The sequence below is a fragment of the Pogonomyrmex barbatus genome, unplaced genomic scaffold (assembly GCF_055798465.1).
Source record: "Pogonomyrmex barbatus isolate J1 unplaced genomic scaffold, ASM5579846v1 scaffold3, whole genome shotgun sequence".
In the NCBI taxonomy this organism is placed as follows: domain Eukaryota; kingdom Metazoa; phylum Arthropoda; class Insecta; order Hymenoptera; family Formicidae; genus Pogonomyrmex; species Pogonomyrmex barbatus.
In genome coordinates, this window is record NW_028297127.1 from 19,535,508 (window position 1) to 19,551,096 (window position 15,589).

At 41.4% G+C, this 15,589-nt stretch overlaps 1 protein-coding gene across 6 annotated transcripts in view; it reads right to left on the reverse strand.

Annotated features, from left to right (window-relative positions):
• Positions 1-136: 136 nt before the first annotated feature.
• Positions 137-15,589, reverse strand: part of tay (tay bridge kinase) — a 32,100-nt gene continuing 16,647 nt past the window's right edge. The window contains exons 1-16 of one of the 6 annotated variants that reach the window (XM_025217512.2): positions 6,976-6,993; positions 6,500-6,685; positions 6,293-6,406; positions 5,966-6,001; positions 5,845-5,871; positions 5,705-5,765; positions 5,362-5,564; positions 4,897-5,271; positions 4,566-4,804; positions 4,342-4,455; positions 4,043-4,263; positions 3,736-3,965; positions 3,444-3,608; positions 3,076-3,364; positions 2,786-2,924; positions 137-2,688 (exon numbers count right to left, since the gene is read on the reverse strand). In XM_025217512.2, the coding sequence (XP_025073297.2) occupies positions 1,686-2,688; positions 2,786-2,924; positions 3,076-3,364; positions 3,444-3,608; positions 3,736-3,965; positions 4,043-4,263; positions 4,342-4,455; positions 4,566-4,804; positions 4,897-5,271; positions 5,362-5,564; positions 5,705-5,765; positions 5,845-5,871; positions 5,966-6,001; positions 6,293-6,406; positions 6,500-6,685; positions 6,976-6,978 (3,405 nt within the window). In that variant the 5' untranslated portion in view covers positions 6,979-6,993 and the 3' untranslated portion in view covers positions 137-1,685. Of the gene's footprint in view, positions 2,689-2,785; positions 2,925-3,075; positions 3,365-3,443; positions 3,609-3,735; positions 3,966-4,042; positions 4,264-4,341; positions 4,456-4,565; positions 4,805-4,896; positions 5,272-5,361; positions 5,565-5,704; positions 5,766-5,844; positions 5,872-5,965; positions 6,002-6,292; positions 6,407-6,499; positions 6,686-6,975; positions 6,994-15,589 lie in introns of those variants that run through there. The other 5 variants (XM_089080275.1, XM_089080278.1, XM_089080274.1 and 2 more) reach the window with 5 other exon arrangements.

Genomic DNA, 15,589 nt, shown 5'->3' on the forward strand with positions numbered 1-15,589 from the left:
GTACGCAAGTCTTCGTCCTTTATTAAAATGAAGTGTGTTTAAAGGCATTCCTTTTTTCATTCCATTTTTATATAAAAGAACATCGTACGTTACCTCTTTTTTTATCTTCTTTTTAACAGTCCTCGTTTCTTATATATATATATATATATAATCTTAGGACTGGTAAAAATATTAAAAACAACGAGATTGATAGAAACTATGATTATTAGATTCCTTTACAAAGAATCAATTTTAGAAAAAAACCTATTCACACACAAAATCCTCTTTTATACTTCGCGATATCTACATGAACAAAATCATTGCATCACAATGTAACTGCATCGATAAAAAATATCTACAATTTTTAAACTGCGTGTGTAGTTATATAATATACAATTTTACCGTGATTTTACAGTATAAACGAAATAGAGTCTGAGAATGATACCGATTATTCAGGAAGGTCATGATTTTTTTTTTCGAGGCACCAGGAATATTCGAACCTGGTCCATGGCACAGAACTTTCAAGAGATCTCGTAATTGGCTTTCTGGTAACACAACGACGTATATGGCTGAGAATGAAGAGAATGGTTAAAAGAGAAGGATAAAACTGTCACATAATTTTCTTGTATAAAAAACAGACTTTGAATGTTATATGCACATGCACACAGTACGAAATACTCTTTGATTGAAGCACTTTGGCACGGACAAACTGCTGTTACATTAAGCGTCCTGTGTTTTCCGAAAACATAAAAGAAAAATCTAATTGCCACAATTTTATTAAAGATAGTTTGATTTGTTTTTTTTTTTATTCACGCTTGTCAAATGCAAAATACGGTTCGCGATAAAAGAATCGATGATTTTTTTACTACCCTTGATTTAATTTTTCTTTTTATATCACAGGAAAGCACGGGAGTGCTTTTAGCCAGCATGCAAATGAAAGAAGCATGTGCCGCTGTAAGCCAAAGAACACTTTTCACTTTTTATATACCGTCTCCTTTTTCTACCGTCTCTAATATACAAATTAAAGTCTAAGAAGAAGTAACTTTACATTCGATCTGTATATTACATCAATTAAATTAGGGCAAATCTTACGCGCGTGTATGTCGATAATAGAGATTCAAGTTCGTTTATACGATAATAAATAAATAATTAAATAATTTTTGAGTAATAATAGAGATCCGCTTAACTCTTTCTTCTAACTTGGATTCGTTTTTTTTCTCCTTTTTTTTACGTAACCTCGTTCTATAACTATTAATATTACACACGATACTTTTTAAAATGTACGCATAGTTATCGTCGTAATAATTAGGGCTCGTTACCACACTACAGACAGTCAAATCACTGAAACTGCAGAATTCACAAACGATAGCGTTATTATTTGTGATACATCAACGATGCCTCCATAATTATTTCACGAAACGTCATCATTCATCGCCGATATTGGTGGAACACCGGCATCAGTAGCAAGGCATCTTCGTTACGTTTTGTTTCATAGTTCTACGCGTTTCTGTATTCCTTTTTTTTCTCGATAATTATAAATATTATATTTATTATATTTAGTATCTATATACACTTTCTTTTTTAAATAACGCTTCTTCTCTGTTATTAGCAAAATATCAGCACCGAATTCCGAGCGTTAACTGGGAGTGGGGTGCTCAGAAGGTCGGTCCATCAGTGCGTTCGCTCGCGGACGCTGGAACGATGTATCATCGGGACTGCGATCCGTCCTCTTTCTTATGAATATCTGTGTGCATGAGAGCGTTTTCGAGAGGACGTGTCGGTACTCCTGGCCCGGGTCCCGCTCTATGATGCATATGTAAATTGCTGAGCGGACCTGGACTAGGGTCCTTACTCCTGAGTGCGTTTACAGGCGGTGGTGCATAGAACATTTTTGTCCGTTCGTCTTCGTCAACTCTAAACGCCGCTACTAACGGATTATACCGTAACTGTTGTAGCGTGTCGAAACGATACTCTCGAAAAGGATCGCTCGGCCAAGGAGCTCCCGGTTGGCCGGTGGGCGCCGATGGCGGTGGGAAATGTTGCATTGGATGTGCGCTTAAAGTGGGAAGCATGCTACGTGGCATGGAATGCGAAGTCGGCATACTGTGCGGATGCCTTGTGAGATAGGCATGCGGATGCGGATGATGATATGGTCTCGGATCGGGCAGTGGATTTGGTCCAGCTCCTGGTGCGGTTCCTGTTGTTCCAGGGCCAGGCACCGGTGGTCGTGGAAGCATTACAACTTCGTCGTCCTTGCTACGTGGTTCCTCCTTTACCCGCACTTCCCCAGTATCCAAAGGCGCCGCGCCGTTTCTGAGCGGTGAACGATCTCGTGGAACAACTACATGCTGCCGATTTTGATGTAAGAGTCTCTCACGCTCCATTTCGCGTCTCTCCATCTCGCGGCGTTCTTTGTCTCGCCTTTCTCGTTCCCGTTCAGCTGCTTCCTGCTGTTTTCTCTTTTCTTCTTTCTCGCGTTCTCGCCTTTCTCTTTCCCGTTGTTCTTCTCTTTCTCTCTCCCTCTCCCGTTCGCGTCTGATACGTTCGCGTTCCCGTTCGACACGTTCACGCTCCCGTTCGCGCTCTCTCTCTCGTTCACGCTCGCGCTCTCGTTCTTCCAATTCGGCGCGTCTATCTATCGCGGGAGGTTCTGGTTTCAGGCCCCAAGAAACAGTAGTCGGTGGAAATCCAGAAGTAGCGCGTTGTAATCTGAAATTCATAATTACAAGTCAGTAAAAAATACTCAAAAAAAAAAAAAAAATAGCAAAGTGAATCCAAAAACTAATTAATATTCTGCATGACGTACCCTCGCCATGGATCGTGCACTGAACTGAGTCCTCCCAAAGGTGGCATTTCTCTTGGCGGAAAAGTCGAAAGATTTGGGAAATTGGGATTTGGCGCGCCGAACGTCGAAGGATATCTTCCAAAGGGAGATATTCCTGCTCCTGTAATATAAAAATATAAAAAAAAAAGATTATAACAATAATGCAAAGTCTGAACAATAATACAATTCAATATATATATATATATATATATATATATATATATAAAAACATGACGTGCTCACGTGCGAGAATAAATGTAAATCTTTGTTACCTCTATTACCTAAATGTGAGGCTGTTGTAGACAGAAAACCGACAGGATGAGGTGGAGGTGGTGCAGGATGAGCAGATGGCATGTTAGCAGGAAACGGAGGTGCCATTGATGGTGCACCAAGTCCAAGACCACTGGCTGGTCCCGCTGGATAAAGATGGCCCGGTGGTCTTAATAACTCAGTTTTGGTACTAACGACACTTCCCGCCTTAGCTTCAGCCTGTTGCTTTTGTTGATGATTATATATTTCCCACGCAATACGCACGTGCATTGCATTCCATTTTCCACTTTTCTGGATTAAAAAATCAAACGTTCAAATAGATATACATATAATACATAAAGGGATTTTTAATCCTTGTATTGCCAAGTACCTTTGGCGCAAACGGAGCCAAATGATTAGGTGGTACAAAAGGTGTCGAAGGCGGTCCAATTCCGGGATGAAGAAGACCAGTATTAAAACCAGAATAACCAGAAAGGTTCAAATTTCCACGAAAAAATGATGTTTCGACTCCTCCCAATTTTGGGATATCCTTAAACTATTAAAAAATAATAATTTAATATTAGTTTACATATATAAACGAGTTTGTGATAAATTCACACATAATCAGATATAAAAAATATATGTTTTTCATTGTCTCATTGTATAATAAATATGTTTCTTACGATTGGAGGTGGAAAAAGTGTTGTTGCTGCAGTCGGTGGCAACAATGGTGTCGTGTGCTGATGTACATGCGTATGCTGATGTTGATGATGATGCATCTCCGTTCGAAGATATGCCGGTGGACCCAAATTCCCCACTCCAACCCCAACATTTCTGTCCTGAGACGCCAAGAATCTATTATCGAGCTCTCTCCTCAAAAGATCTGCCTGACCTGCAACATGTGTCACCCCTTCTTTTGGTTAGTGCATTTATTATCTGCCCATATTTACCTACAGTACAACGCATTAAAAAGTCAAATTATAAGCTTACTTGTTTGGAACAGAGATTCTGCAGAAAACGGATTGGGATTGGTCGTCGGAGGAGGAAGCGAGGGCAGTGAAGTATGCGGGCTTGAGCTAGACACTGGTGGTGGTAAAGGCGCTGCAAACATCGGTGGTGGAAATGTGTGTATGCCAAGTGGTACCGGTGGTGGAGTTGGCCTCGGAACGGATGTAGCTGTCGCTGGGGATAGCTGAGAAACTGTGTTGTTGCTATCGAAAATAAAATTTTTTTATATCGTTTTTTTTATTTGATTTTTATTGGAATATTTAAAGTGTTTAGTTGCTTACCTAATCCAACTTTGTGGCTTGGTGTATGCAGGTAGACTAGAATTGGCTGGAGAGGAGGTGTTTGGCACACTAACAGGCGTTATGCTGCCCCGACTTAGACTACTCACGTTACTGCTGTAACAAAAATAACAATTATTATTAAAACTTGTTAACTGTCAATGTAGGTAAATGATCTGATAAATGCGACCAATGCTGTGATCGAAATAGCGATAGAAATATTTTACCTGTAACTCTCTCTTTCTCGACTGGGGCTGTGTCCACGGGGAGAGTTATTGTTTCTTCCGGATAGACTGCAGGCCACCATGTCTCTATGAACGATTGTATTTGCCGTGGTAACTGTATTAGTTATAGTAGATACGCATGTTGTGGTGGCAGCGCTTAGCGGAGTATTATTGTGATTCGCATGGTTATTTCCTATAGTCTGCTTATTTATGTTGGTACAAGGGGAAGCTCTACTCCCTCTCTGAAACAATTATTATTCTCATTATAAATACGTCTTGTACTTAAGATAAATAATATTTGTCAATGATATGCAATACGATATGTATAGCTTACCACATCAGTGCGTGACGAAGCAGAATGAGAAGGGGATGGTACCGCTGGCGGAAGATACGGACTGTGACTTAAAGCGGTATATGGTGCGTAGAGCGGTGGATATGACGGTTGTGTTTGTGGATACGCGGCTATAGGGATGGGCGGTGGATAACTCGTGGTGGCCGCTCCGTTCGATGGTGCTGCTGGCGTGACACCTAAACTGGCTACCGCTGGACTAGTTGTATGACTCGACGAGACGAGGGGCACGTTAGGTGGATGTAATGCAGGTATCGTAGTGTGCGGCTGTTGGGACAGGGAGGGTGGTGGCAGAGCGGGGGAAGCTGGCCGCTGTTGCGGAGCTATTGCACGTGGATTCGCTGCCAAAGGACTAGTCATCTGAAATACCAGACATTAATAACGAATATTAATCCTTTCTTTTTGTGTACGAGAAGAAGAATGAGTTTTTATGACGCGAAGACTACTTACAGGAGGCTGGGATATGTGTGGGGGCAATGTGGGACTGGGAGGACTCGGCGCTGTTGGAACTGGTGCAGATGCAGGCACAGGAGGCGGTATAGGTGCCGGAGCATCCGTTGCTGGATTAGAAATTTGTCCACCCGTATCCGGGGGAGATCCGCCTGCCCCGTTTGCTGGTGGCAAAACGTGTGGCGAAGAAGATGGCAATTCGTCTAAAAATAAGAAAAAAAAAAGAAAGAAATGAGAAACATAATATATAGAGAAATGATGATACTTTTTATACTTTTTCCAAAAACTATTCTTTTACAATACATAAATATTCACATTTTTCACTTTTGAAAGCATTACTTACATTTACGTGCGAGAGGAGGTGAGGTAGAAGATTCAAAGAGTATAGATTCGGCATCCGAGCCCTATAATGATAAAAAACAATGAGATTAAAAGGGATCAATAATTTTCTTTAAAATAATAAAATTAAGAAAATGTGCATACCTTATCGTCTTCTCCTTCACTATCACACTGAAATAAAATGATAAATTAATATATATTTATTTATATGTATAATTTATAATCTACTATAATTATAGATTAATGAAAAATAGATGATACTTACGATATAACCTTTACCCGAACTGCAATGACTGCTAGCCTGTATTACAAAAAATATACTTTTGAATAAATGTACAAAGTAATTTCGTAACTTTATATTATTAATTTAGCAAAAAAAAAACCAACGTTAATATATGACAAATAAATTCATACATTAAATTATACAACTAGGAAGTAACAGGATAATAGTATGCTAATATAAAGATATATTATGATCAAATGTAGAATGTTTGCCTACACTTAAAAATCACGAATTAATATTTATTACAACATTAATTATAAGCTATCGTATTCATATTCTAGTTACATAACTATCATATGTAAAACTTACATCGCTGAGATGGTCCCTGGAACTGTCTGCGTCCTGGCAATCCCTAGGTATCCCAGGGCCGTGCAATTGTTCAGACGCTCTGCCACTGTCGTCGCTTGTACCTGCATCTAGGCCCTGCGAAAAAAAATATGATACTATAATCATACATTATTTTTGACAATTAGAGGATTGACTTTCTATGCAATCTGATTGGGATCATTCAATTACCTGGTTTAGCGTCGAGGGTGTCAGTATGGAATTATGTGTGTAGTGGTTGTGCTTGAAATTGTTTTTGATGTGGTGCTCGTTGTGCCTGTTATTCTGTCCTGTATCCACCTTTGGTTTTTCCTCCACTATTGATAGCAATGTGTGCAGTTTCTTGACATTATTTTTACCAGCTAACTTTATTGCACTCTGAAAACAAAGAAAAAGAATATATAGAATGAAAATAATCTTTTTATATATATAAAAATGCGTATATATATATATATATATATATATATATATATATAAAATATATAGAATATTTACATTTTACAAATATTCTGTATTTTGTAATTTGATTTCATCGAAAAAATATCTGAACACATTTGCAAAAATATGTCATAAAAATGGAGTTTTTTTTTAATATATTGCAAAAAAGTTTTATTTTTATTGTAAATGATAAAAAAAGAAATGGCCAGAATTTGTACTATCAATTATACCATTATACACCGTCACTTCCCGAAATATCAGTGCCATATTCATCGATCTGACAAGATTTAAATCGCCATTCGAATCAATCCATGGATATACAAGGAGATTGCGCCCACCTGCGCTCGCGAAAAACGTGAAGCGTCGCCGTTATCGAGGAGTGGACCGCAAGCCGCTAGTGTCTCGTCCGCAAATCCGCGGTATCGAGTTTCATTCTTCGCGCCCGCGCGACGCTGCTCCTCCTAACGTGCGACGGCGACGGCGACGACAATGGGAACGACAACGTCGCCGAGAGCCATGCTCTGAAATTCCGCGCTGTCGCGCACGCACCGCGGAACACACACATACACACACTCACACGCGCGCGCGTTACACACGACACGCAGTAAACACCGTGAGCAAATCCTGACCGCGAGAAACAAGCTCGGCTAGAGCAACGAGGTGGATAACGAGGCAGACGACGGTGACGATGGTGACGATGGCAACGACGACATCGAGAACGTCATCGACGACGTGCAGTTGAGAGAGCGCCGGAGTCCGCGGCGAACGATCGTGGAACTTTCACGCTGTTGCGCGCGGCCGCCGGCGGAAAAAGCTCGAACGAGAGAACGCCTCCTCCTTGCCCTCGGAATGCGCCTTCAAACCGCGATACGAGTGCACATTTCCGAACGCACCGCGTTCTCTTTTATTCTCCGACCGAACAATGGATTTTACTGGTGCTGATCCGCGGCGGTGTCGGATCTCCTCGCCGTCGACGAGAGTGACGGCGTCGACAACGACAACGATGACGCCGAGGCTCGCGCGCGACGAACTGATTTTTCGCGATCGCGCACGGCGCGGGATAATCCTGGCCGCGGACGGGCGTTCGTTCGCAAGATGACAGAGGGATTTCGCAGGCACCCGTGTCTCGTGTGCGCGATGCAGCACGGGAGTGCTGCTAGTGGGGGGGGAAGCAATGAAAGAGAGCGGGGAGCGAGAGGAAGCGAGAGAAAGAGCGCGAGGAGTCGACGGAGGGAGACGGGGATGTATGTATGTGTGTATAGTAAGTGGTGTGAGAGAGAGAGAAAGAGAGGAGTCGAGAAGGGAGAGAGCGAGGAGGAAAGAGAAGACATTGACCGAACGAGCAGCCGCGCGACAAGGCCTCCTTCGTCGTGCCTGGCCAGCTGGAAGGAACGAACCGCGATCCTCGATTGCTCTTTCTCTCTCCGTCTCTCTTTCTCCCCCCGCCCCTCCTTTTTTTCGCGACGGCGGCGGCGTCACGCTCTCTTCTTCCGACACGCGGCTACAGGGTGTCGCGCTCTTCCTCTCATACCTCCCCTCCATCATTCTCCCTCCCTCGTGCCACGGGTGGGTACCAAAGAAAAGAAGGGAAAAAGCCACTAGAGACCTCGCGGTTGGCGCAAAAAACTACCGCTGCTACCACTACCACCACCATCGCCACCACCACTACCTCCACCACTGCTACCCAGCAAAAACCGCACTCCACCTGCGCACGTGTGCCAACTGCGAGTCGAAACCCCCTAGGACGTGTTCGTCGCGCTCGGGATATCGCGTGCTCCTCGGCGACGCGAATTAATTGAATAAAATCTCCGCAGCCGATCGGAATTGCTTCGTGGAAGGCGGTGTGCTCGTGAGGAGAACACGCTCTTATGTGGAGATCGAGTTTTCGCGATTATTCGCCAAGGATTCGCCAACGTTCCTCGAGAATGAGAGCGAGTTCGCGCGATAGTATCTATTTTTTTCCTCCTCTCTTCCTGATTTTCTTTTTTTTTCTTTTTTTTTTCTTTTTTCAAGCGAAGACGCGCCGAGACGTGATTGATGAGAGCTATCACAGTTGGCAAGCCGCTCCGTTCATTCATACGCCTGAACTGAATCAGCTGACGCGCATTATTCTTAGGAGATAGTCGCACATTGTGCCCGAGCAACGCGATGTTTTGTCAGATTGAGATTAACAGCGCTCCCGTACAATGCTAAGCGAGATGTCACCTCGGAAACAGAAGCACGAGCGATCGCAAATGTCACGTTCTCCCTCGCACTCTGCGAGCTGTTTCTTTTTCACACAAGTCGCGATTGTATCTCTAATTCTCTAATAAACAGCTGTTTTTCCTCTATAAAACCGCACGTGCCTATACCGGGTGTTTCAAGTGGAAATCAATCACTCGGGAAGTGATTGAGAAGCAAAAAAAAACAAGAAAAAAAGTTGATATGAACATAATCCGGAAATGCGTTGTTTTCGAATTATCATCATTTTTATGTTGAAATTTTAAATCGCTTTGTTTTCGAATTTTCTCTTAAAATTGAAAGAAGAAATGATCTTTATGAGTTTTATAACATGATTAAAATTAAATAATAAAAAATTACAGGCTACTTTAGCACTACACAGGATACATTGCATGAAAATATAGCTCGTTTAACATTTCTTGATAGAGATCAAGACTCCATACTTTTTGACAAAAAAACTCGAAAGAAAAGTAATCTCAAATTTCAACATAAAATTCGATAATTCGAAAATAATACATTTTCGGACATATGTTCGTATCAACTTTCTTGTTTTTGGGTCCCCATTCATCTCTCGAGTGACTGACCTCGACTTATAGAACACCCTGTATATAACGACTGAATTAATTTATCTCTTACAAACGTATAAATAACGGTCGTGTCAGAGCCTACCGCGCAGATCGATTATTAGATGATTATTATTCGATTTCGAGAAGTTTATGACGCTTGCCATTTGAATCTATAGAACGAAATACTCGACGATTATATCGCCTGTAAATATATCACGAGGATTATCTCAGATAAATAGGCACGTGAAAAAGTGACCCACTCTCTCACACTCCACCCGTCGCGCGTGCGTGTGTAACGTAATAATAAAGGCATGCTCGCAAAAATCGTGCGAGTACACCTTGATTGACGTTAATATCGCGTTGGACAGGAACGTACGCTATCATCATGTATATCCACAATGATTAAATCCTTTCTCCCGTTTGCCCGAGTGCGCTGCACGCGAGACCGTATGGATTTAATTCCGCAACCCCTATGGCTTTTACCCGGTGGTATGTCACAACGTTCCTTTCGCAAGAGACATGCGCACGATAATTCATTACGGCCACATAATCGAGAGGCACGTCGCATAGCGCGCTCGCAGCGGCGTCTGAGCGATATCTACGATCGCACGACGCGCGATTACAGAGGTCACGACAGTTGTCTCCGTCGGTTTCTTTTCCTCCGCGAAAATTCGCACGCGCGAATGAGCGATCTTCGAACAGTGGTAGGGGGAAAGAAAAACCGTCGTGTGGAAATAGCAAAATTATATACACAAGCCGCGAATTACATGACTCGTTGATTCCATAACGAGTGTTCGCTGCTGTCGCCTTATCCTTAAGGCTATCTCATTACGTGTACGACATAAGAACTTAATTACAACTAATCGCTCGCGTAAATGGAAAAAAATCTAAAAGACGGCATAATTGTGCGTTTAGGTGCATATAAAAAAAAAAAATTCTTCGGGCTTTATCAACCGGGACGATCATTGTTTCTTTTTTTTTCTCATTGTTTCTTTTTTTGTTTAATTGCAAAGTCATGATCTGTACTTGCTCGAAGCAACGAGATACGATAACGCGTTCCTATACGCTTTGCGGAGACTTTATAACGAAGTTTTTTCACGTTGCGATACGCAACGCTGCGTATTATTATGCGTATAATTTATGTCTGCCTCATGCCCTCCTCGTCTCCCCATCCCGTTCCCGGTTTCTGTAATTTGCGTATGAATATTATAAGAGTCTTATAAAACTATAAAACGCTATTATCCATAAATCTGCCAATGGATGAAAAAATATGATAAATTTTATTCAATGAAAATGTATTCTTTTCATATTTATTTCGACATTATTCTTTCATTGCGTAAAAAAAAGTCTAATAAAAAAAATTAACAATACCTAGGATATTATATTGAGTTATAAAAGCTAATATTCATGAATAAAAAGTACTAGAGTTGAAGAGTCGGATACAACAACCAAGTCCACTCTGTTCAACAAATGATTTGCTTACCATTTGATATTCAATAAATAGTAAAATTAATCGTTTCAAAAATCTCGCATATGTGCAAATCAAACAACTAAGTAGATTTACATAGTTTTCTCCTCTTGCAATAATTTGAAAATACGTTAATGATATAATAAAAAGAAATATCATGTAAACAAATATATTATCGATTTAAAGCTGTTATTTATAAAAATTTTCTTAAAAATATTTAATGTATATTTAATATTTACAATATTTTCTACATTTTTGTCTATTTCAGATATATATTATACAATTTATCTTCTCTCTAGTTATTTTTTTTTTTAGTTATTTATCTTCTTTCTAGTTTATGTTTTTATGCAAATTATAATCAAATTTATCACTAGCTGAAGAATACAATTATATAACTGTATTCCATAATAAAAAGATAAAAAATATTAAAACTGCGAAATATCTCGCAGAACTGTTTACAAAGGTTAATTAGAATTAAATTTTTACAAGAAATGGAAAAAGAGATTGGAAGAAATCTTCGACAATTGCAACATGATCTGCCTGGATCTCAACCGCGGGAGAAATCTGCGTTCTTCGTCGCGAAGAACGAAACTAAGAACTAGAAACTTGCGCGGCGCAACACGGCGCGGCATGGCATGGCGCGGCACGGCGCGGCGTGGCACGACACGGCGAGTTCCTTGGCTCCGCGGTGCAGATCGTGCGGAGGGAAGGTCGTTCTCGGACGCGCGGACGTTCCACCGGGCCTGTGCATGCGTACGTGCGTGCGTGCGTGCGTGCGTGCATGCGTCGGGATCGGCCGGCTACCAAAGTCGTCCGTCCGCACGCGCGGCGTTGCCGCGTTTCCGTCCGTTTCGTTATGTTGACACGACCGGACTTGCTCTAATCAACCGCCCATCTCTCTCTCGCTCGCTCGCTCGCTCGCTCGCTCGCTGCCTCCCCCCTCCCCTCTCGGCCCTGTGTACAAACACAGGTACAAATGGTTCGCACGGCGGACAGATCGTCCCGCACGGTTTATTCGCGAAACGCCGTTAAACGCGTACTCGCAGAACGGCGAAGGGACAGCTCCGGGAAGAGAAACGGAAGAGGGAGGCGGGGAGAGAAGGAGTTAGGACAACAAGGTCCTGCAACGGCGATCTTGTCGAATGCAAAGGGAACGATCGTATCGTTAATTCACTGTGGACCTGTGAACGGGAATGACGTCTTTCTTGTAAACACACTTGTATCCCTCGATATCGTTACGCTTCTCGAATGTAGGCGGGCGGCTCCGCTTTAATGTTACTAAAGTGACGAAAGTAATAAGAATATAAAATCGATTTCTTCACGGGATGAACGATTTTATTTTATCTAAATTAAAAAAAATCTAAAGCTTGTACACAGATGATGAAAATTACTATTAAAGCATAGTTTAAAGCATAACACTGCTAAAATGTTTTATAATCTTTATATAAACAATTTAAATGTCCTGCATAATTATTTCGATAGTTCAAAATATTACTTTCGGATCTGTATCTGGTTAAATTTTTAGATACCTCAGCAAAAGCTGTTTTTTCTGTGTTTCTGTGTGATTCGAACGTTGTTCAGTTGCGAGAAGCGATAGACTGTTCTTGTAATCGTGAAGTTACAAGAAATTCTTCACTTATTGCCCATGTCAAATCAGAACGTTAACATTATTAGGGTTTATTGCGGAGACTTTAATACGGCCTGGAATGTTTACGGACAAAATAATTACGTGTAAATTGCACTGAGAACGCAACGCGGGCTTAAAATTAAGTTTCGTAATGTTCATATATACTCGTGTTTAAATATATCCTATTCATTTTTATCTCTCTCGGTGCGATAAAGATGTGTGTAAATAAATTTACAGATTCGGAGTCACGCGTCGCTTACATAAAAGCTTTTTTTTTCGGCAATCAACTTTTTGATTTCACCCAATTTTTGACTTGCTCTAATTAAACATTAATAGAATCATCGCCGTTAATAATTGCATTAATATAATGTCAAAGTGTAAATTCTACGTGCAGATTGATTATACAAAAGGACACGAGCTTCCAAGTTTATTTTTTACTATCCATACAAACATCGGATTCAACATGTTTCTTTTTGCAGAATAAAATTCAGTAAAACACCCGCGTAGTACATTATTTTTATAGCTGCCATAAATCGTCCGCGAAAATACTAATGAAAAAGAAAAAGTCCGTGCGCACAGATTTACATTATTGAAGAAGAAAAAAATAAATAAATAAAAAAAAATAAAAAAAAAAGCTGAAAACGCGAAATAAAATTGTATCACGCGTGCGCGTTTACACGTGTGCGCGTTTACGTAGATATACAAATAATTATTTCATATCTCCAGGACATAGTTGCTGAATCATCCGCTTCGCACTGACAGAAACTACTGGACTGTACGGTTCGTAAGAGATTTTCCGGAAGAGCGACGAGATAAATCACTCGATAACGCGCAGCTTATAACGAGCGTTAAATTTGACAACGACGTCTCCTCCACGCGCGCGCGCGCGCGCGTGTGTGTGTGTGTGTGTGTGTGTGTGTGTGTGAGATGTACGCGCGCGCGCGTGCGTGCGTGCGTCGTCACGTGTAAAAGATTCTGCGCGGCATACGCTCGCTTTTCTCCCGACGAAGTGGCTGATATATAACGGAACACGCGAGGACATATAGTTTGACAAAGATTTCGGCGGTTTGCCAGTAGGGAATTGACGCGGTGAACAGCATCTCTGGCGTTCGTCCAAAGTTATACGAAGGTAAACACGTATCATCCCGAGCATTATTTGCGCTCGCGAAATTACGGCGCTCGTCGCGCCGTATTTCCGCGCGTAATTCATTCATTAGCGACTCGCAAAAGTCGCGGTGGTTTACTTCGAGATAAAAATCCCCGAATTCATCTTGTCTAACGAGAGAGAATTTTTTTATATCGCGTCTCCAATTATTTTGCAACCAGCTTTTATTTATTTATTTTTTACGTCGGAATTCTCACGCTCACCAAGTTGTAAGAATTCACGGCATATCTTGACACGGGGTGATTTCTTTAAGAATAAATAATAATAAATAATAAAAATTTTCTTGGGCGCTCTCCTTTTATCTTTCAATATTTAACGTCGAATAATCTCTCTACACTGAAGTATAATTCACGATTGTACGATGAGGCGCGATATACCTGTTAAATTAAGGACGTTTGACCGCGTTACTTACCATCCCCTGGCAATTCATCACTTGAGACTTAATTTACGAAAAATGTCGTGACAAATCGTCAACACTTCTAAATTAATTAAAAAATAAAACATCAAGCGCACAAATTTGTTGTCGATGCCACAAGATAGTATTACAAGCGTTCGCAAAGTCGCCCGACAAATGGGATGATGTTACGCCAGACATTTATCCGATGTCAAGACGCTCACCAACGCGAGATAATAAACGGAAGACGCTCGGGTTGTTTGGTTTAACGGCAGAGAACACGGCAGCGTGTTGAAAAATATTGTCAAGATATGCCACCGGGGTATGCCTCGCGACGATATAACTCGGTCTCTTCGTCGAACGGGAATTCTTATCGCGTGCCGATGCGTTTTCGCGCTTAAAACGATGTAAACAAAGGGAGAGGAGTGTGAGCGAGCGATGCAATGAGCTTTATAACCTTGCATCATTCCGATCGAGAAAGTTGTATTATTATTCAACTCGCCAATCGTATCTTCGCTTAAAGCACAAATGGTTGGAGTTTGCGAACCAACGTTGCACGCGTATCAATGGAATTATCGGAGCAGTTTTATCACGTCGCTTTTTCTTGTTTGCAGAGCTGAATAAAAATCTGCGCAGGGAAAAAAACAGTCGATAACAAATATTTTAAAAGTATCGACATATTGCGAGTAACGAACCAAGTTATACGAAGTCATTCTCATTACAGACGTGGAAAAATAATAGAATAGAAAATAATTGTAAGATTATCTAGCAACATACAGTGACGTTTCTCTTATACCTTTTCCCCTTTGAATTTTTTTTCTAAAGAAAAATTTAATCCGCGTTCTGGCATTGTCTTTGAAAAACTAGATTTTTCTGTTCTGAGAATTGCACGTCATGTATTCCGTGTGCGTGGGTCACTCGATTATACGCCGCTGACCCGGTCGGATCGGTGGGCAATAAAGCATTTATCCCGACGTAAATGAAAAAAAGAAGGAGGGTAGAGAGACGGACAGAGGGAAAGAGGGGTCGAGGAAAAAAAATAGCGGACCGACAAACCTGTGGCAGTAAAAAGATTTAGCGCGGCGTTAAACGCGGCGATAAACTCCCGGGCGCGATGATTCCGCGCAAAAATCTCTCATCGAATAACCGTGGCCATAATTCGACCGACTCGCAATCGTCGCTCTTTTCCGCGATTAAAAAGACTTGAAAATCATCATCGTTATCTTCGCGCGCTACGTGACGTATTCTTGATATTTATCGCGGGCGAATCGCTCGATCCGCTTCCGCATGCGAATAATCGCGACTTTTCCGGCGGGTTAGAACTCGCCGATCTCTCACTATCGTACTTTTAAATCAGAGATCGCTGGCTATTTAAGCGAAATGTTAGCTATCGACTACGTAACG